We start from the raw sequence: 22700 nt of genomic DNA, 5'->3' as shown, positions 1-22700 counted from the left end.
AAATTTAAGCTTGCTATATTACTTCTACAGTTGAACAATTTTAAAGGCGGCCTCAAAAGGAGAAGTTCCCAAATGTCATATATACTGTGACTCTTTTGCATGTCATCTCTTACAATGAATTGTCATTTAAGCCTTACAGAATGGCATTAAAAATGGTCTTATTTACAAAAATATACCAGGCTATGGAAATAATAAGATGAAAAAGCAAGGGCAATAATAGCCTGCAAAAGTAGAAATGGATGTGGGACCCACTACAAAGAATAAAGATTACACAACACACCAATAATAAATGTCCACCCGGAGTGCTCTTCAGAAAATGAATCGAGAAAAATGCAACCAAAAGCCAATTTATAGCATTCACGTGTAAGCATAAAACATTGAAATTCCCATTGAGCCCCTGTGAGGACGACTAAAACAAACAAATAAGCCCCATTTAATGGTTTACATCATGTCCCTTATGTAGAAATGGCTGAGGAAGAAATAAAGCAAAAGGCCCAACAAATGGAGGAGAAAAGCAAATGTAAGGTGTGTGTTACAGGAGGTGCAGGGTATATAGGTTCTTCTGTTGTAAAGAAAATTTTTCAATAATGGCTATACTGTTCATGCTACCCTCAGGAACTTAGGTACGTTTTTAATTTCTTGTACTCTTAAGTTTATGTTGCTCAGATCCTTTAATAATGGCGTTATGCTCGTTTTGAATTGAGTAAAAAAATCATTTTTGAAGATTATACGCTCACCTAGCGAATTTTCTGGAGGATTTGAGCACTTTGCTTCTAAATTGAGTGGATTTCTCATGTGGTCACTGAACTAATAGTAGTCATCATTTCGGAAAGTCACTTTTTTTGTTGAAGAAAATTGAAGTAAAAAAGAAAAACGATTTTTTGAGATAATAACCATTAATTGACTGACCATCTGACAAATCAACCCCTCCTAAGTCCGTTTATATGGGGATGTATTTTTTTTTATTAATGATTTTTAAGTTTATTGTTGTGCAGAGGATGAGTCAAAGGTTGGGCTATTGAAGAGCTTCAGTGGTGCAGATAAAAGGCTCAAGTTATTTCAAGCTGACATTTATAGGCCAGAGGAATTTGAGGAGGCTATTCAAGGCTGTGAATTTGTTTTCCATGTTGCCACCCCTTTGTTGCATTCTGAAGGATTTCAGGTATTAATTTATGTCCTAGTAAAGGCAGAGTATTGAATTAAGAGTACAAAAAAATAATACATACCATAAAATCTTATGTATTTTACATAAAAATATACATATGTATGTGGGCAATTATAAATTTTAAATAGGTATTAATATAGTCGGTTTGACTCGGTTATTTTTTGCTTAAAAACAAAACAAATTCATAATTTGTCGGTTTTTAAAATTAGTAACCAAAACCAAATCAAATTAAAAAGTATCAGTTCCTTTTTTTTTTCTTCGGTTTAGTTTGATTTTCAGTTTGATCCGAATTTTCAATTTTCCGTGAACACCCCTGATAGGTACTACTAGTACTTCTGTCCCAATAGACACAACGAAGCCAATATTTTGGACTTTTAGCGTAGATGCGGTCTAATTACCAACCCCTATCATAGATATTATTTTTTCTATCCCTACTCACGTGGCACAAAATCTTTTAATCTATTAAAAAAGGAATTAGTATATAGTTATATTTTAAAAACGAATTATTTGAAATTTTTCATCTTACCTTTAATATATAACCACACGAGAAACTATGCCTTGTATTTTCTACAAATTTTTAAAATCCTTTTTTCTTTTTTAAAATTTCAGATTGAATCAAATAATATCACATAAATGGAATAGGAGCAGAGATTCTACTATCTAATAAATGGGGATAAGCAGGCAGCAGGTCAACATGCCTGCCTGTTATCCCAGGGTATTATTGTCTTTTCAGTTCATTTTGTGTATTTTTTGAATTTTAACAACCTATCATTAATTTTACAAGTTATTCTGATTGGTTTGATATGTGCAATTATAATACTTGCTTTGTTATATTTGGCTGTGAAGACACTTTTGTCCTTTGTGGGCCCAAATCATCTTTTTAAGGACAGTAGGCCCAGTATTTGGACACCAATACATCACTGCTTGAGTGCATATGTATGTGAATGTGATTGCCACGTTTTGCTATATTTATAATGTGGTTTATATTTGTTAATAGCCAATATATATACACCATGTAATAGAAAACATATTGAAATAAAAAAAAAAGAATAATTCTGGGCTTTTCTTTTTCGTTGCATATTTCTTCTGCGAGGTAAGTATATAGTTTAGTAAAAAGCTAACCTAACTAATATGCTTAACTGTAAGGATAGCATATCACATCAAATGTCATTTGTTATTTTGCATGTTCATTTCTTTAAGAAAATTAAATTTAGGCTATGCATGAAAACTTGTACCGATTTGTGTAGAATTTGGAAAATAAAATTCGAAACATATCATACAAATTTATACGATTATAAATCATCTCATTAAGAATAAAATAAGAATTTTGAAGATAAATTATTTCTACATATGAACGAGTGAGCATATTTCTTTTTGGATAGAAAAAGTATTTCTTGAAATAAAAATATTTTGAGTTCATCAAAATTTTATTCATTTTAGAAATGAGTCGTTGGGCCCGTGCCTAGCAGGGGCGCTTCCCCACTAGTAGCGTATATAGCGTATATATACAACACATAAACTGCCAAAAGAAGGAAAAAGTCGAATTATTATTGACTCTTCTGGTTTTCTTCTTCTACTAATGTAAGTAATTCTGACCTGCAGTACAAAAATAAAACTGAGGCTACATTCGATGCAGTGAAGAAAATTGGAATGGCTTGCCTTAAATCTGGGACAGTGAAGAGACTTATCTATACTGCCTCTATTGTATCTGCTTCTCCAATGAAGGAAGATAGGAGTGGTTTCAAAGAATTGATAGATGAAACATGTTGGACACCTCTTAATTTCTCTAATCCTTATACCCAGCTGCTGGGGCTTAGGGTAAGCCTAATGTATTTTTTCAAAATATTTAGAGTTTAACTTAAAGCAGGTAACGACTTGTTTTTAGGAAAAACATCCCAAATTATTTTCGCTTCTGCCAAGCCCAGCCCAAACTAATTACCCGACGTACCCCCTTCGCCCAAACGCCTTCCTCTATGAGATCATCGCAGTTTATTTATATATCATGATGGTATCATGGAGGACTAAGAGAAGGATTGAAGCAGTCCTCCATGATACCGTCTCAGTATATTTATATACCACGATGGTATCATGGTCCTGAGCAGTGTCTCATTGAAGGACTGGAGCAGTCCTCCATGATACTATCACAGTATAAGTATACTGCTGAGCTCAATGATAAGAGGCTCAAGGGGTTATGCTACTTCTGTGATGAGAAGTTTTTTCCAGGACATAAATGCAAAACTACAAAACAACTGTATTTACAGAATTAGAAGATGATGGAGAAATGATAGAAGTGGAGTATGACAACCAGAATCAACCCCAACAGTTATGTATGATGGAAGTAGAGGGGGAAGGTGGTGGTGTGACAGTGGTGGATGAGCATGTAGAACCTGACACTGTTAATGGACAGATTGTGGAACCTTGTACCATTTCTTTTATTGCCTTGAATGGTATTTCTGATTATCAAACTTTGAGGATCACTTGCTACACTGAGCAAATGCCTATCAGTGTGCTAATTGATTCAGGAAGCACTCATAACTTCATTGACTCTAAGATTGTGGAAAGGTGGGCTTCCCAACTCAAAAATATTGGTTCTCGATCCGTCAAGGTTTTGATGGAAGTGCGATTTACTCTTTTGAGCAAATGTGTCAAAGCTTTAAATGGTTGATGGGTGATACCACATTCACTTCTGATATGTGGGTACTACCATTAGGAGCTTGTGATGTTGTCCTAGGCATACAATGGTTGGTGACACTAGGTGACATCATTATGAATTTCCAGAATCTAACTATGGAATTCATATATGATAGTACTAGTCATGCTTTAAAAGGAGAAACTTCTCTAATTAAGCATTTGTGGATGCCGGTGGCCTTAAACAAGATAGTAAAGTGTGATGCTCAACTATTTATACTCAAGGTGGTTCCTACTATAATAGAAGAAGGAAGGAAAGATATCAGTGAGGAACCTGGAATTCAGCAGCTTCTTGATGAGTATAAACTGCTGTTTTATGATCCTAAAGGATTACCACCAACCAGAGGTTCCTTTGATCACAAAATACCTCTCTTGACTGGTACTAATCCAGTAAATATTAGACCCTATAGATATTCTTCCACACACAAGGATATTATTATAAAATTGGTGGAAGAAATATTGGAACAAGGTATAGTGCAACCTAGTTCCAGCCCCTATGCTAGTCCTGTGGTGCTTGTAAACAAAAAAGATGGTTCATGGAGGCTTTGTGTTGATTACAAGGCCTTGAACAAACTAACCATCAAGGACAAGTTTCCTATACCTGTCATAGAGGAACTTTTGGAAGAGTTGGGAGGGTCTAGAATTTATACTAAGTTGGACCTTAGATCTGGATATCATCAGATCAGAGTCAATGATGTTGACATTGCCAAGACAGCATTCAGGACACTATGAGTATCTTGTGATGCCTTTTGGCCTCACAAATGCTCCATCCTTCTTTCAAGGCTTGATGAATCACATTTTCAAAGAACACCTAAGGAAGTTCATCTTAGTGTTCTTTGATGACATCTTGGTATTCAGTAAAGGGATGGAAGAACACCTAGAGCATCTGAGGATCACTTTTGAGATTTTGAAGAAGCACAAGCTGTTTGTAAGGAAATCTAAAGTGCTCTTTTGGTACTAGCAGGATTGAGTACCTAGGACACTACATATCTGCAGATGGAGTTGCAACTGATCCTAAGAAGATCTGTCTTTGTCAAAACATGGCCTCAACCTGCTACCATCAAGCAACTTAGAGGATTTTTGGGGCTAGTGACCTTATAGGAGATTTATTCAGAACTATGGTCTTATTAGCAAACCATTGACGGACTTGCTAAAGAAGGACAACTTCCATTGGAATGATAAGGCAACTTCTGCCTTTCAAAAGTTAAAAATGGCACTTGTTACTGCTCCAGTGTTAGCATTACCTAATAATTCCTTACAATTTGTGGTGAGGCCGATGCTTGTGACTTTGGTATTAGGCGATCTTATGCGGCAAGCCGCCCCCATAGCTTATATCGACAAAGGACTATCTCTTAAACACCAACCACTTTCAGTTTATGACAAGGAGCTATTGGCCTTGGTTTTAGCAATCAATAAGTGGTCACAATACTTAATGGGAAGGAGATTCTTGGTAAGAACAGATCAAAAAGCACTAAAATACCTATTGGAGCGAGAAGCTCGACAACGGCTCTCGACTTAAATGGATAGCCAAGATAATGCAATATGACTTCTCCGTTGAATACAAGAAGGGCAAGGAAAACACGGTGATTCCTATCAAGGTTGCCAACCAAAGAAATTTTAGCACTACTAGTGAGCAACTCAGGAGATTCAATGCTTCAAAGAGTCTTAGCTAGTTGGAATGATGATCAGGAGATATACGACATCATTAAACTAGTTGAAGAACATGAAGGGGACTACAAGGGGTACACTTATATCAACAGTCAATTGAGGAATAATGGCAAGTTGGTTGTTGGCAACGACTCTTGACTCGAAGGAGATCATGCAAATTTGGCATGATCAACCTGTAGGGGGTCACTCAGGAGTAAACAGAACTTACCAGAGAATTTCTTCTTTATTCTTTTGGAAAGGGTTGAAGGATGAAGTCACACAGTATGTCAAGCAGTGTGACATTTTTCAGAAATGCAAGTATGACACTTCTCCATACCTTGGACTGTTACAACCATTAGAGATTCCAAGTTACGTTATGGTCAATATCGGTATGGATTTTGTGGAAGGATTACCAAAATCTAAGGGTAAATCGATCATTTGGGTGGTGGTAGACAGGCTTACTAAGTTTGCACATTTCATAGGTGTTCCTCACCCCTATCTTTGCTATTGACATTGCTCAGTTATTTTTGGACCATATCTACAAGCTACATGGTATGCCGTATAGCATCGTGAGTGATAGGGATCCGGTTTTCTTAAGTAAGGTGTGGCAAGAGCTATTCTCGGCTCGTGGAGCGACTACTAAGCACCTCGACGACTTACCATCCCCGGTCGATGGACGGAGATCGAGGTTTTGAACAGTCGTTGCCGAAACTTTCCTAAGGTGTTATTGCTTTGATGCTCCTACTGATTGGTTTCACTATATATCATTGGCTAAATGGTGGTATAACACAACACATCACTCAGCCATTAAGACTACCCCCTATGAAGCATCTATGGTCAGCACCCCACCCCCACCCCCCCACCCCCCCCAAAATCCACTTACCTTATGTTTCTGGGGTTGTTGTGAATGAACAGGTGGACAGGAGTCTAGAAATGAGAGAGTTAAAGCTCGGTACCGATCAAGTTTCACTTGAATAGAGCTCAAAAAGAATGATTCGCTTATGCAAACAATCACGGATCGGATAGACAATTTTCGGTTGGGGATTGGGTGTATCTAAAAATCAACCTTACGAGTGCAACATACCCTCTCCAATTCACCTTTCTCAAAATTAGCGGAAATAAGTACTACGGACCGTATCGATTTTGAAAAAAATTGGTCCCGTAGCTTACAAATTAGCACTCCCATCTCAAGTTACAATTCACCCTACCTTTCACGTTTCCTTACTCAAACCTTGTCACAAAAATGCTCGAAAACATCAATCACCCACCCATTCTCGACCTAACCAATCCCTACTGCCCAAGCCCTAAAGCTATCATGGATAAAAGGATGATTAAAAAGGGAAATAGAGCCATACCTCAAGTATTGATCAAGTGGAATCGGTTGCCTCCTGATCAGCTCACGTGGGAAGATTTCCATGCCATGAAGAATAGATTTCCAGAATTCTTCCTTGAGGACAAGGAAGATTTTTAAGGAGGAAGGATTGTTGCGTGCTGAGGAATTATTACCTTCAGCTTTGTTTGTGGTACGTAGTCGTTAATGACAAGTGGTTGAGGTAGTTAAAATAAATGTCAGTTAAGTCCTTAGTAAGTTTTAAGTTCAAGTTTTAGTTATGTCAATTAGGTCCCTCAGATTTGTCTAGAGAAGCAGATTCTGTCCTCTGCTAATATAGTTAATTGCAGGTCCAGCTGTCCCTTATCTTGTACTAAATTCAGAGCCTGTCCAGCTCTATATAGCACCTGTAATCCTCTCTTTATCAGCATCAATGAAAAAATATCCATTAGTAGTAGCATCGAATAGTTTCTATCTTCCTTGTTCATCAAGTTTATCTTGCTATCATATCAAACCTTAACACTTATCCTAGGACTATTTTATACCATCTCCTAGATGGTATAAAATAGTCTCAAGATATGGGATTAATTAGTCTCGGAATTATAATCTCGGGATAATTTTGGCCATGCACCAAACAACCACTTACAGTCTTACATTATAAAAAGTTTTTTTTTTTTACACTATCGAATCAATGCACGAAATCTAAATAAATCCTATGGAACGAAATGTAAAATATCATATATATACCGAGTCTTTTAACAGATCCTACAATACGACAAAAAGCACATGGCTATAAATATTTAATTAGTACTACTCCTATTATTATTATAATATCAAAAATCTCCATTAAATCGCTTATGTCCCATGTAAATAATGAAAATGGCTAAGAAAGAGAGAGAGCAAAAGGTCAACCAAATGGAGGAGAAAAGCAGATGTAAGGTGTGTGTAACAGGAGGTGCAGGGTACATAGGTTCTTCACTTGTAAAAAAACTTTTGGACAAAGGTTACTCGGTTCACGCTACTCTCAGGAATTTGGGTATGTTTTTAATTTCTTTTGCTCTTAAATTATGTTGCTTGAATCTTTCAAAAATATTGTAAGGTCGGATTCTTTAAAAATTCATTTTGGGAGATTCAGCGCACACCTAGTAGTAATTTTTGAACGATCAGAGCAACATACCTCTTGAGTCCGTTTATTCGGGATGTTTTTTAAATGATTTTTAAGTTTATTGAAGTGCAGAGGATGAGTCAAAGGTGGGGCTATTGAAGAGCTTCATTGGTGCAGATAAAAGACTAAAGTTATTTGAAGCTGACATTTATAAACCAGAGGAATTTGAGAAAGCTGTTCAAGGCTGTGAATTTGTTTTCCATGTTGCCACCCCTTTGTTGCATTCTGAAGGATTTCAGGTATGAATTTATGTCCCATTTCCCTTTTTCACTGATGCCACTTATCCACCCCTCTTATCGCAAATTTTTATTGAGTTTGAGTTTTGTGCATTTATAGTGTAATTTTTTTTTTTTAATATCATCAAATTAAATTGATCTATAGTAATATATACTTCTTCCGTCCCAATTAATATGAGAGTTAACCTATTTAGAAAGTCAAACAATTTTTCTAACTCAATTTCAAACATATATGAAAACTACATAAAATAATAACTTGCTGTGATCGATTAAACTGTATTGTAGTGCAAAAAATATTATACCCTATCAGGCCCGCATATAACGTAAATCTATTCTGATTTGGTGGGGATGTGTCTTCCTTAGCACCATCTGTCATCTCATTATTCGCGGGGTGGCATGAGTCAACTAAAATGATAATGAGGCCACACAACTGTACATGTCTAATTCTATATCATAAGTTTTTTTTTTTTAAAAAAAAAAAAAAAAAATCTTTTTTAAACTCCATACAGACGCTCATGGTCAATAATAATGCAATATAAAATGAGACAGAGTATGGATATGCATTAGAAGGAAATGGTAATGATACATGAACTTTTAGTTAAATAACTCAGCATTCAACCAAGTGTACCATTAAAGGTGTGTTTGGTATGGAGGAAAAAAAGTTTCAGAAAATATTTTCCAATTTTCTCATGTTCGTTTAGTCAAAAATTTTAAAAAATATTTTTTTGTGAAACAAGTTTCTTCAAAAAATGGAGAAAATAAATTCCCTAATAAAAGTAACGAAAATAAGTCTATAAGTGTATTCCACCAACCACCCAACCCACCCCCAAGCACTTCCACCACCCCACTCCTTCCCCCACCCCACGCCCACTCCTACCCCACCCGCCCACCCCCGCCCCACCTCCGGCAAAAAAAAATGATAATTTTGTATTGAAAAAAAAGTTTTTAATTTTTTTTTAGTTTTTTGCACCACCCCAACCCGCCCCCACCCCACCCAAAAAAAAAAAAAAAAAAATTGCTTTGAAAAAAAAGTTTTGAATTTTTTTTATTTTTTGCACCACCCCCGCCCCCCCCCCCCCCCCCCCCCCCCAAAAAAAATTAATTTTGTTTTGGAAAAAAAGTTTTGAATATTGTTTTTTTTTTTTTGCACCACCCTGCCCCGCCCCCACGCCCCTCCCAAAAGAAAATTAATTTTACTTTGAAAAAAAAGTTTTGAATTTTTTTTTTTTTGTTTTTTGCACCACCCACCCCCCCCCCCCCCAACAAAATTAATTTTGTTTTGAAAGAAAAGTTTTGATTTTTTTTTTTTTTTTGATTTTTTGCACCACCCCACACCCACACACGCCCCACCCTGCGCACACCCCACCCCACCTCCAAAAAAAAATTAATTTGTTTTGAAAAAAAAGTTTTGAACTTTTTTTTTTTTTTTTTGGCACCACCCCACCCCCCGCCCCACCCACCCCCACCCCCCAAAAAAAATTAATTTTGTTTTAAAAAAAAAAGTTTTGATTTTTTTTCCTGGTTTTTTGCCCCACCACCACCCCCGTCCCGACATCTCACCACCCCCTCCAAAAAAAAATTGAGGGTGGGGGGAGGGGGGGGGGGATGTGGTGGTTTAAAAAATTCAGAAAAAAATTAGATACTTCAAAAAAAAAATTGGGGGTGGGGAAGGGAGTGGAGGTGGGGTGGGGTTGGGGTGAATTTGTGGGACTTGGGTGAGTATTTTTCTGAAAATGTTTTCTACCAACCAAACGAACATGAGAAAATAAGTAAGAAATTCACTTATTTTCCGCTACCCAAACGAACATGGGAAAATAAGTAGAAATTCACTTCTTTTACAAGAACACATTTTCCTTCATACCGAACACACCCTATGTCTTTTTGGCTCATGGGTGATAGACGATAATATTAGATCAATTCTAAAAAAATATGTATATAAAATACTTAATTTTTCGGAATGACCATGGGTTCACGTGCCCGACTTATTTAACCTAAATTCGCCCCTGCAAGAAACACAACCCGCCCTTACCCCTGGTGCTGATTGGATTTGTATAGGACTACTATTATCTGTCAAAAGAAAGAAAAAGTCGAATTATTATTGACTCTTTTTGTTTTCTTCTTTAGTAAGTAATTTTGACCTTCATATGAAACAGTACAAAAATAGAATTGAGGCTACAGTTGATGCAGTGAAGAAAATTGGAATGGCTTGTCTTAAATCTGGGACAGTGAGGAGATTTATCTATACTGCCTCAGTGGTAGCTGCTTCTCCAATGAAGGAAGATGGAAGTGGTTTCAATGATTTGATGGATGAAACATGTTGGACACCTCTTAATTTCTCAAATCCTTATACCCAACAGTATCTTAAGGTGAGCCTAATGTATTTATTTACCTTCCTATACCGAGGCGAATCCAGGATTTCAAGAGGATGGGTTCACCATTAGCTATGGTTTTTTTTTTATTATTTCTTTTGCCTTGGGTTCGCAGCTCAACGCCTGTGGGTTTTTTTTTTTTTGCCTTTTGGGACTTGGGTAATTAGAAATAAAGGGGAAAAAAAGGCATTAGATGTAATATAAAAAAAAGAACACGTTTTTTACTTTTGAGTAATTAGAATTATAGAAGAAAAAGGATCTAGACTAATGTAAAAAGGAAAGTTAAAAGGCTGCTTTAGAAAAAAAAAAAAGTATAAAAAGTGCAGGAGCTGGGGTTCAATCCCAAGACCCTGAGGAAATAAGCCCCAACCAAGGTCTTTCTCCGATCCGACCACGTGTGTTATTTAGTTAATATTAGATACATTTTCGAATTATACACATAATATATCGAGTTTAGTCGAGTGACCATGTGTTCACGTGATCCAAATTTAATACCTAAATTTATAGCTTCCAATTTCTTGATTTATTCCATTTTCTCATTTAAGAACTATTTAGGGGTTCGTAATTATGTTGAAATGTTAGGCAAACTCTTGATGATATCGTAGGGCACAAAAAGGAAGGAAAAAAAAAAAAAAAAAGAGGGAGATAGACCTTAAGCTCACTTCATATCATTAGAAAAATTCCGCTCTTGCAGAATAACATTACCAAGGAGTTTATATAAATGTTTGACGGATAATTCTAGACATAAACTATTAACTAGTATTACACACATATTGTGAACTTGCCTATATTCAAATCATTATATCCATGCACCTAGATTTTCTAATAGTCATATGGATAACATCAAATTTGTGAACCTCTCCACATTTAAATATTTAAGTTTACCATCTTCAACCAATTAAACGTTTTTTTTTTTTTTTCCTTTCAAAAGTTTTGATTCCCTGTACACGAAACTTTCGTCAGACAAGATTCAGCACCTAAGATTCTTTAAGCATTTATTATAGAGTATTTTTTTTTTTACACTATTGCTGTAGTTTAATTAGTGATAACAAGTGGTAAGTAATGAGTCTTGGTAAAATTTATGCGTATTTACAATTTTACATTATAAATGATTTAACTGTATAAATATTTCAATGCATAAACTTTTAAATCTTTTATGATTGGATTTGTGATATATATCGGTTGTAAACTTTTTTTCCAATATCAATGTATTTTCATTTGTTATAACAAGTTAATTACTATATTTACTAGTTTCTATAATTATTACTCTCTCCATCCCAATTTAAGTGACTTACTTTCCTTTTTGGTATGTCCCAAAAAGAGTGTTTCTTTCTACATTTAGTGAGTGGACAATTCAAATATCCTAGTTTATAATCACAAAATTCAAAGGACATTTTAGTACATTACACACATCTTTAATTTAGGACCACAAGATTCAAAAGTATCTCTTTATTTCTTAAATTCCATGCTTAGTCAAACTAAGACACCGAAATTGGGACGAAGGGAGTATAAAAAATTACCTGTAATTAGCTTATACATAATATGATTATGTAAATATTTTTTAAACTATCAGTACATATAACTTAACCTCTTTATAATTATAGGATTATGTAGAGTCAAAGATGCTAGCTGAAAAAGAGATGCTGAACTTTGGAAAGGAGGGTTTGGAGGTGGTGACATTGGGTTGTGGCCTTGTGGGTGGAGATACTTATTTACCTTATATCCCATCAAGTAGTGCCATATTCTTGTCAGTGTTCACTCAAGAAGAGATTCTTTACCATTCACTCAAGTTTTTAGAGGAGCTTATTGGAAAAGTTCCAATTGTGCATATTGAAGATGTATGTGAAGCTCATTTGTTCTCCATGAAACCTGCTTCTATCAATGGTCGTTTCTTGTGTGCTAGCTCCTTTGTTTCTACTGCGGAGATTGGCAGTTACTACCAGCAGAATTATCCAGAGTTTAATGTCAACCAACAGTAAGTTGTTATAACCTTGCATTATACATTAAATTTAAGTTTTATGCATAAATGGTGTAAAAAAAGGTAGTTTGGTGAACGAAACATTTCGCGTTTAGTCAGAATTCCGGGAAAAGTTGCACTCTGAGGGAGTGCAATGTAAGCATCAGTGGCTGATTTCCACATCTCAAATTCGTAATCTATAATTCACATGGAGACAACTTTATTGTTGTTTAATATAGTATATTGTTAGACAATCAAATTATTACATGATAAGCATCGATTGGTAATCTAATAAAAATTGTAACTGACCTAGTATATTGTAGGTTAAACTATACCGATAGTGTAAAATATCTTTATATTGTGGTGAGATGACTTAAAATCTATATACACTACTAACTCAAACATTAGTCGTTTTCTAAATTACATTTGTTTAAAAAATATTTGACGTTTTAGAAAATCAAGAAGCTATTTGTTACCTTATTTCAAATCTACTCTTACTATCACAAATAGTGGAGTGTTAATTAAGTAAATTGTTTAAGGAAATAAATGGTAATGTAGAGAGATGTTTCTATGATTAAGGCAATCAGATATCTTTTCAAAGTGTGTTGAATTGGAGATGAAGTTATAATTTCCTTTCTTGAATGGATTTATGTACTACTTGTTCATTTGTGCTCCTAAAACTTTCCCATCACAGGTGCTTGAATGACCCCAAGAGAGAAATCAAGTGGGGATCGAAAAAGCTTGATGAGAAAGGTTTCGTGTACAAATATGGAATGAAGGAGATACTTGATGATTGCGTTAGTTGTGCAAGGAAGAATGGCATTTTATAGTAATGAAGTACCTCATGCATCTTAAAGTTTCATATTTAAAGCGAGTTTTCAAGAAGCTGCTATAAATTTGAGAGATGATTTTTTATAGTTCATTTTAAATGTTATTTTGGTAATATGATCTTTATCACATGAGATGGATAAAAAATAACACGAGATCTATTAATAAAACACTTAGTAGAGCCTTGTTCATATTTTCAAATTGTAAGTGTGGGCGCAAAATATTTCATTCTAATATGGGCAATTTGCAGGATTGCCCTTCGCTGGGGTGGTCTTTAATTTTTGTCCCTCAAAATGGTGGTCTTTAACTTTTACCAAGCTTTCGCTGTTTTCGCCGTGGCAGATTTGTAAAATTCTTATTTTTAAAAAAAAAAAAAAAAAAAAAAAGCCAAATTTGTGTTCGAACCCGCAGCATGCGAAGAAAAAAAGTTAAAAATAGCCGATTTGAAGTGCAAAAATTACAGACCACCCGAAATGAAGGACAATCCGCGCAGAAAAAAAGTTCTAATATTAGCAAATGATGCGGCCCAATGGGTCGTATAAATTGTCTACAATCTAAGGCTTCCCAAGGCAGCTTAATCAACTGGGTTCTGGATCAAAATTTGTTTGGTTTAGCTAGCTCTAATTATGTGCGCAGCATTTTACAAGATTATACAAGTTTATTGATAATGCTAGCTGATGGTTTAATTTGTCAAGGACATGTTATATGACATGCAGATATAGACGATAATATACTTTAGACAAAGCTTAACACTTGTAGCCACTTGACATTTTTATTCCGTTTGTGACAAGTGTTGTCAGAGTTCATGGTAAGCACATTGCCTATTCAAGTTCTATTCCAATTGGCCTAGGAGCATCCTGCTAATTAAGAACTTCAATAAGACTAAAACAAATAGTACAAAAAGTACAACTATTTCAAAAAGTTGGCTCGCAAGTTAAGTGTGGAAATACACTCAATATGACCCGAATTTAAGTCACTCGTTCAAATCCGAGATGTGACGCTCTAGTATCCTTTCAATTCCCTTACAAAAATTCCTGACTCTGTCAGTGCTCTCAGGCTAGGTGAAATATTCAGATATGTCAATCATCAAGTTCGGATCACGAATATCAAGTTCACCATCCATTGATAAATCCCAGTCAGAACAAAATGGCGAATGAATGACTGACGTTGGTGTCGAAATAAACTCAATACGATCCGATTCTGAGCTCTGCAAAATCTTGCCCATCTCAAACTCCTCTTCTTGATTTGGCAACAATGACAAGTACATGGATTCTGATGTTATTGGAGATGTAAATGGCTCTATTGAATTGGCAAAGATTTGTGCATTTTCACTTTCACATTTTAGTGGAGTGAAAGGAAAAGCTTCTTCTTTGATATTCAACTTTTCAACTTTTTGATTTCCCACTTTTGGTTTCTTTAGTTGACACTGATTCTTGTCACAATATTTCTTTTGGTTTTCATATGAAATGAATCTTGATGATTGTGAGGCTTTGCAAGTGTGTTTTCCTTTATATGTGACTTCAAAGACTAAAGGGTCTTCATCTGATTTTTGAACTTGCTTTGTTGCAAAGCAACCTTGTGTATTCCTGTGAGTGCATCTGTAATAAGCCCTGCAATTTCAAAGTAAAATTAATCTTAATTAGATTCAAATCCAGGTCTACATTCAATGAAAAAATTCCTGTACCATTCCCGAGTAATACTTATTCAGAAAAATACTTTTTCCAGTTCAATAGGCACATTTTGAACATACTTTAGGCGTTTAATAGGTAACCACCTCAGTGTCTAAATGAAAAGATGTGACAGTTTTAGGGGTGCCCATACATTTGGACAAAAGTTGAATTGTTGTGAATTTAAAGACATTCTTGCTTTGAATTTTCTAAAATTTAAAAAATAGCAACAGCTGAAAAAAAAAAAAAAAAGTGAAAGAAACTGAATATTTAGGTTTGTACAAGTGCTATTTTGGCTGAAATTAACTTGACTCCACAAAAATTTCAACAACTTAAATTAAGTAATTAGTAAGTGTTACTAGCATTCATGAAAAATGTGTTTTATCAAAATAAAGGGTGGTTGTCATAATAAGAAAATAGTTAACACAACACAAAAACTAAGGGATCAAGAAAATGAGGAAAAGGGTTATTTTTCTGCTGTTTTTTTTTTTTTTTTTTTTTTTTTTTTTTTTTTTTTTTTTTTTTTACCTTGGATGATTAGCTCCTAAGATATATTTCTGCCCATATTTTCTCCAACTAAAGCCATCATCATGATTAAAACTTTCTAGCTCTGTCCCAGATACTCTGACTTGCTTGCTCCACGGCTGCAACATCTTTCTGCAAAACCAACAAATTTAGAAGAAAATCTAATGCCTGAATTTCTATATTCTTTAATTTCTTTGAAAATGTTGTCGTACCAATTCGATATATTTTTTAAGAGTCAAAACAACATAGCTAAATTTCAAAAAACCAACATAGCTGGATTTCAAAAAACCATATTAAATGGTTTGATTGAGGCCTAAAATTAATTTACCTCTTCTTATTTTGGCCTTGATCCCTCAAATACTCCAAATCAGAACCTTCAGTCTTTAAACTTGTACCATTTCCAGGTACTGAAATTGTTGAACAACAAGAAAAAGGGTCACTAGTTCCATTAAAAACCTTCCAATTCAAAATTGACAATGATTTGTCAAGTGATGAAAGTATTTTCTCAAGTAGTAAATCACATTCCTCTGGTGAAGCCAAAGGATCAAACTGGTTTTTAAGCTTGTTTACACAATCTTTCCCTTGTGTAAGCTCAGTTATCAAAGTCTTTTTGTCCCAAGCTTTAACTTTCTCCATTTGGGGATCAATATTCAGTGACAAAAATGTAAAAAGATTCAATTTTGAGTGACAAATATGCAAAAAGATTCAATTTTTAGGGACAAAAGTGCAAAAAGATTCAATCTTCAGTGACAAAAATGCAAAAAGATTCAATCTTTAGTGGAAAAAAAAAAGATTCAATCTTCAGTGACAAAAGTGCAAAAAGACTCAATCTTCAGTGCCAAAAGTGCAAAAAGATTCTATCTTCAGTGTCAAAAGTGCAAAAACACTCAATCTGCAGTGCCAAAAATGCAAAAAGACTCAATCTTCAGTGCCAAAAGTGCAAAAAGATTCTATCTTCAGTGTCAAAAGTGCAAAAACACTCAATCTGCAGTGCCAAAAATGCAAAAAGATTCAATCTTCAGTGACAAAAGTGCAAAAAGACTCAATCTTCAGTGCCAAAAGTGCCAAAAAAAATTCAACCCTCAGTGCCAAAAGACTCAATCTTCTGTGCCAGAAGTGCAAAAAGATTCAATCTTTTTTCTTATGAACTTAAATAAAAGAGTTAGTCCAATGGCACTAAATGGTGTGTTTGAAAACAAGAAAACAAGTAAAATTTATGGCTATCAGGATTTGAAATCAATGAGCATTTAAAGATGACAAATTGTTCACTAAAAACATCAAGAAGTTATAGGATAAAGGAGAGTAAGTGAAGGTGCTGTGTAGCTACTAAGAGGCTTCTTTATGATTTGTATGATATGATAGGAGATATAAAGAGGAAAATATGTGGAAGTTGTAATGTGAACAAAGAAATCAAGAATAATTCAAGAAAGTCTCAAATGTGGGCCATCTTTTATCGCCATCTTTTAAAGATACATCCATTTTTCATTTTTTTCTTTCTTCTAGACTAGATGTTCCTTGATTGATTGTCTGCCGTTTTTTATCATTAATTACTAGATTTTTTGGCCTTTACATTTGCTAACCGACCATAACTTTTTCATTAGTTAATTCAGTTGTGCTAATTTTGATACAAATGACAGAATGTTGTAAACATATACTCCTACGTCGTTACATTGTACCTAGAGGGGTCGTTTAGTATGTAGATAAAATTATCGTAATTATAATTTTAGGACTAATTTATTTCATTTCTTAGATGGGATAAAATAATTTCACCTTCTAGATGGGATAAAATAATCCCAGGATTAATGAGATATCGCATCTTTAAGTTTGGGATGCACTTTATACTTTATTTGGTACAAAGTATAAATTTTTCCTAGGATAAATTTATATCTTCTACCAAACATGATACAAAATTAATCCCATAATTAGTCTTTGAGATATCCCAGCTAATACCGTATACCAAACGACCCCATAGGATACATTTAAATGGACTTTTAGAACCAAACTAATAGATTTCAAATTGATTGTGACTGGGATTTATGTTAGATAAATTTATTTTTGATATACCCAACATGTAAAGAAGATTTGCTCCTATTATTTAAAGTTATCGATTATACTAGTTTTTCTATTGAAAAGGAAACGTTACTAAATTCATCAACAGATTCAACACCATTAGGAGTATCATTGTTTTCACAATTATCACTTTTATACGAATCTAACTTTCATTATTTTTCATTATAAACTACTCCCTCCGTCCCTTAATAAGTGTATTTTTCTTAAAAAATTTGTCCACCGTAATAAGTGTAAATCTTTAGGGGCAAGAAGAACATAAAATCGTCCAGTTTTATCAACTCTACCCTTAGACAAAAATTGACAAGTTAAAGTAACATCTAAATTATGATTAGAAAAGCCAGCGTAAAGTAGCTTAGATTGTTGGATTAAAAATGTCGAAAGGTTCACCTAACGTAAATGCTACAATTAGAGGAAAAAGTAATCTATTTTTATAATGTAGGGGTAATTTAGTAAACTTGACATTGTATTACTAATTTCTTAATAAGCATGTTTTTAGCTAAGGTGACACTTATTGTGGGACAGAGAGAGTATATAAGAGTCTTTACGGACCACCAAAGGATGTGGTGCAACGGATGAGGCTCGCTTCTTCCATGCTTAAGTGCAGGGTTCGGTTTAGGTATGAAAAAAATCACCAGGTAGGAGCGCTTAAATGTGGCCCTACGACCCAATCCCGATATAACTGGCGCCAATCTTTGCTCCCAGATTAACTGGGATGGAAAAAAAAAAAAAGAGTCTTTACGGGAAAAAAGGCTAAAACTTGTGTTGCTTATAATAGTAATAGGACTTATTAGGAAATTGTTACTCCTTTAATTCCAATATATATGATATTTTTTTTTTTGGTCGAACAATATATATGATATTGTTTGACTAAGTATGAAATTTTAAAAGAAAAAACTGAATTTTTTTAAACTTATAACTTAAAACATCTTAAACATTTATGTCGCTATAAATATTTTATTAAGGGTAGATGAGGAATTTAAAATTATATTAAATTTAAATATAAAAAGATAACGTCTTTCTAGAAAAGACTTAAAAAAAGTATCCTATATAAATTGAAACGAAGGGAATAGTAATATTCCATTAAGGTCTATGATCTCAAAAAATGTTACTCTCTCCGTCTCAATTTATATGAAGGTTGATCAGTTTAGGGAGTCAAACAGTCTTTTTTATTACTACGATTTTTTTCACTTCTTTTCATATATTGTGAATTATTACTTTTATAGACTTATAGTACTTTATATGTAGTTTCCAAATATGTAAATTTTATTATAAAATACTCAAATAATCTATATTTAAAATTGAGTTAAAAAAAAAAAGCTGTTTGGCTTTCCAAATTGATTAATCCTAGTATAAATTGCGACAAAGGCAGTAGCAAAATAGAAAGCAGACAGAAGTGAGGTGAGGATGGATTTTATTATTGATTGGATGTGTATATTTTATTTTAAATCAAGTAAAGCAATGGGAAGAGGGGACCAATTTTCACTCATGGTTCCACGATGTTGCGTATGACAAAAAGATAGAGATGACGTTGATAGGGTTAGAGTCACCAACAAACCTTTGCTTACGTTCATGGCAAATGTTAAATCAACACAATTCACGCTTCTCTCTCTTTGGAAATAAAATCTTACTCCACCTTTTCAATTCATGCACCGCAGTTTAAATGATACGAAATTTTAAGAGGAAAGAAAATTAAAATATGTAATTTTAAATATGTCATAATACGTGTGTTTAAGGTCTTTGTATATACTATTCTCGAGACCTCACTTGTGGAATTACATTAGGTATATGTTATTGTTGTTGTTGTTGTCGTTGTCGTTTTGTGTGTTTATAAAAACTTCTCATTAAGGGTGTCTTAGATATGAAAAATATGTTTTTTTTTGTCTAAATAAGTGATTTTGTTACTTATCTTTTGATATTTGCTAAGTACACGGAAAATATTATCTCAAGACATTTACATACTCCCTCTGTCCCAATTTATACTTTTCGCCTTGCATTCAAAACTCGACATTTTTCGACTAACATTTTAAAATGTATTTTTTCACCAAATTGATATGAGAAAAGTTGCACTTTATAGTACTTTTCATGAAGTTTTCAAATATATAAATTTTACTGTTAAAATATTGAGTTAATCTAATCAAATTTAGCTTTAAAGTTTAGTCAAATTGACTCTCGATCTCAAAAAGTGAATCCGCATAAATTGGACGGAGGGAGTATAATCTAAACAAACACTATGGGTGTGAGGTGGCGAGGGGTTGGGGGTGATGCCTCCTAGGGGAAAGTGGGTGGGGGAGGAGGCTAGGGGAGGGGTGTGTCCGGTTGTAGAGGGGTACGGGACCGGAGAGGGCCGGGGAAGACAAATTCGGGGTGGGGTGGGGTGGGGTGGGGTTAGGGTGTTGACAGTGGGGAAGAGACAATCAGCGTGTGGAACGTCATTTGGTGAGGGGTTGGGGGTGATGCTCCCTAGGGGAAAGAGGGTGGAGGCGAAGGCTGGGGGAGGGGTGTGTCCGAGAGTAGAGGGGTACGGGACCAGGGAGGGCCGGGGAAAACGGATTCTGGGTGGGGCGGGGTTAGGGCGTTGACGGTGGGGAAGAGACAATCAGCTTGTGGAACGTCATTTATATAACTTATCATTGGAACTTGTTTTACTAGAGAAAGTATTTTTCAAAATATTTTGACCAATCAAACATGAGAAGATTCTTAAAAAAAAAAAAAAAAAAACACCCTAAAGATAAAAGGAAATATTTAGAGTTAAATTATTTATAAATATAAAAATGTGTCCTCCTTTCCGTAAGGAACAAACAAAAAAATAATATCACGTGGGACGGCAAGTGTAAATGTTTTTCAGAAGCGCAAAACAGTTAATTTATAAAGAATTTTTAACTTATATATGCAAACTCATGAATATTGTACCCACTCTTTTTCCCAAAACAAATAATGGCATCTTTGAGATAGTTATTAACTTCCTAAATATATGGCGCTCGAGAAGGAATCACTGAATTTGAAATTCTCATGCAATTCAAATTATTGCCTCTAAGCCACACGAGGATAAATTATCTGCAACAAGTCGTGTTATTATTAGCTGAACATGAATAGGGACCCATCTTAAATTTCCTAATTATAACAGTTGTGCATTCCATTTGGTGGGGACGGCAATTTTTTCATGAAAATGTTCTAGTGAGTGTTTCTTACGCTCAATTATGCGTTTATTGCTTGTACAGGGAATATTAGAATAGTTGGGGTAGTAGGAGCAAGGCACCACAATAAAGATGTGCAAGAAAGTATAGTAGCAGAATAAATATTAGTTGTTGGAACACTAATTCAAAATTGTAGGAACCAATTTAGAATTTGGTATTCATTGATTTATTTAGGAGAAACGAATCATGGGTGAATGTGTAATATTGAATTAGGATCTTTATTAGTATTTTTTTAGTAGGCATTTGGACATGCGATATGAAATCCTGATTTTAAATCAGCGTTTGTTTATGCAATTTATACAAAATTTCAACTTCAACTTCATATCATGATTATAAATTCCAAATCATCCAAAAAGGCATGATTTGGGATTCCAAATCATGATTTCAAAATTTCAAATGTAAAACTTGACCCATAAGTTTATATTTTATAAAAAAAAATATCCATAAGTTAGTAGATATATTCACCAACTGTGTTTACCAACTATTTATATCAAATATTAAAAATCTGCAAGTTGATAGTATATTTTTAACAAATTCTGCAAGTTGATAGTATATTTTTAACAAATTTACTCTTACCAACTATGTGAGAGGATTATATTAAAGAGTTGTTACACTACAACTAGTGTTCAATTTTCCTTTTTATTTAATTAAAATTTGATCAATTGATGTTATATATTTTTAAAAAGGTCTTCTAGTAGCGTGTTAGTTTTATTATGAAATATGATTTGCTCATTTGATAAGATTGTATAAGAATTGGGAAAGTTTTGATAGTTTTTACAACTTGTGGATCTTTATCTCTATGAGAAAAATACAACTAAAGAAATTCAAATTGCATATCCAAACAAACTTCAACTTCAAATCATTATGATTTTAAATCACTAATTTAATATGATAATTTCAGATCATGTCCAAATGGCTCCTTAGATTTTGTGCTTCCAAGACATCATTAGTTGAATAAGAAAGGCAAAGAATATTAATATTTCTCTGACAATCAAAAAACGTAGCATCATAGTGTACAAACCACACACTTGCGTCAGACAAGAAGAAACAATAACAACTAATTAAGTGATGAAGAATGGAGAGAAATTATCCAAAACAGAATTGACGTCCATGGCTCAACAATTAGTACTGTTACAGACCTCTAAACATGATATCTCTACTGTCCAAATAAATATCAAGATGTAGGAACACTCAATCTGCATTTCAACTCTCCAACAAGGAACTAGTCCGAAAATTCAACTTAAAGTTGGCTGATCGTGCAAAATTTTTCGTAGAAAAGGAAAATTCTTTTTCTCCCTTCTCTTTTGAAACTATCGCCTCTATCTGAAATATAAATTAAATCATTTAGAAGTATTTTCAAATATAAGTTAACCACATAAAATATGAATTTGAACATAGAAAATAACTTTTTCATTGAAGTAATAATGGCAAGAAATTATGTAGGAATTTATAGGTGTCAGGTGAACATTTTGCCTTAAGAATTTCGGCGTATGCTAATCTTTCAGTCGTTTCCTAGAAGTTGCCCCAATTTCTACGCATATGTAGGTCCAAACCACTTGAGCACATAATATGATGCCTAAAAGTCTCATCACTTAATTAAAGAAAAAAATTCATTGGTTATACGTATCAAAAGAATTAGAAAAGACATGTATCTATCTTTTATTTCTTTTTAACTCGATTTTTCCAGCAAAAAAAAATATCTACGGACTACATGAGTATATGCCCCACACTACAAAGTGGAACGTGTAAGCTATGAGTTTCGATCAATAAGTGGTTTGCTTTGTTTTTATTACTTGTCGTTTGAGAAGTTTGACAGGGGCAGCAACTTATACTCTCTTTCCCAAAAAAATTGATACTTT

The 22700-nt window shown here is 34.2% G+C and overlaps 2 protein-coding genes and 1 long non-coding RNA gene across 4 annotated transcripts; 2 read left to right on the top strand and 1 right to left on the bottom strand.

The window, feature by feature from the left end:
* The first annotated feature begins 477 nt into the window (after positions 1-477).
* Positions 478-3031, top strand: LOC132054855 (uncharacterized). 2 transcript variants are annotated; one of them, XR_009414381.1, is made up of 3 exons: positions 478-623; positions 996-1162; positions 2802-3031. It is a non-coding gene; the product is annotated as an uncharacterized LOC132054855 (long non-coding RNA). The 2 variants fall into 2 exon arrangements; XR_009414380.1 differs by having other exon boundaries at positions 479-623; positions 2768-3031.
* A 4663-nt stretch (positions 3032-7694) lies between these two features.
* LOC132054854 (anthocyanidin reductase ((2S)-flavan-3-ol-forming)-like) lies at positions 7695-13519 on the top strand. Its single transcript, XM_059446818.1, has 5 exons — positions 7695-7866; positions 8068-8234; positions 10385-10597; positions 12205-12575; positions 13252-13519. The coding sequence occupies exons 1-5, from the start codon at positions 7704-7706 to the stop codon at positions 13385-13387; spliced, it is 1050 nt and encodes a 349-aa protein (XP_059302801.1). The 5' UTR covers positions 7695-7703; the 3' UTR covers positions 13388-13519.
* A 597-nt stretch (positions 13520-14116) lies between these two features.
* On the bottom strand, positions 14117-16922 carry LOC132053512 (probable WRKY transcription factor 53). Its single transcript, XM_059445581.1, has 3 exons — positions 15906-16922; positions 15581-15709; positions 14117-14995 (listed from the first exon to the last, which is right to left on the bottom strand). The coding sequence occupies exons 1-3, from the start codon at positions 16211-16213 to the stop codon at positions 14443-14445; spliced, it is 990 nt and encodes a 329-aa protein (XP_059301564.1). The 5' UTR covers positions 16214-16922; the 3' UTR covers positions 14117-14442.
* Between the last annotated feature and the right edge of the window lie 5778 nt (positions 16923-22700).

The sequence above is a fragment of the Lycium ferocissimum genome, chromosome 4, assembly GCF_029784015.1.
Source record: "Lycium ferocissimum isolate CSIRO_LF1 chromosome 4, AGI_CSIRO_Lferr_CH_V1, whole genome shotgun sequence".
In the NCBI taxonomy this organism is placed as follows: Eukaryota; Viridiplantae; Streptophyta; class Magnoliopsida; order Solanales; family Solanaceae; genus Lycium; species Lycium ferocissimum.
The sequence above is the reverse complement of the archived record's forward strand: the minus strand, read 5'-3'. Positions and strand labels throughout refer to the sequence as shown.

Coding starts and splice junctions, on each gene's coding strand:
- LOC132053512 (XM_059445581.1), bottom strand. CDS start 16,213: ATGGAGAAAGTTAAAGCTTGGGACAAAAAGACTTTGATAACTGAGCTT. Junction 15,710..15,905: donor CAAGGCCAAAATAAGAAGAG/GTAAATTAATTT, acceptor TTGGTTTTGCAG/AAAGATGTTGCAGCCGTGGA. Junction 14,996..15,580: donor TTAGGAGCTAATCATCCAAG/GTAAAAAAAAAA, acceptor TTGAAATTGCAG/GGCTTATTACAGATGCACTC.
- LOC132054854 (XM_059446818.1), top strand. CDS start 7,704: ATGAAAATGGCTAAGAAAGAGAGAGAGCAAAAGGTCAACCAAATGGAG. Junction 10,598..12,204: donor ATACCCAACAGTATCTTAAG/GTGAGCCTAATG, acceptor TTATAATTATAG/GATTATGTAGAGTCAAAGAT. Junction 12,576..13,251: donor GAGTTTAATGTCAACCAACA/GTAAGTTGTTAT, acceptor TTCCCATCACAG/GTGCTTGAATGACCCCAAGA.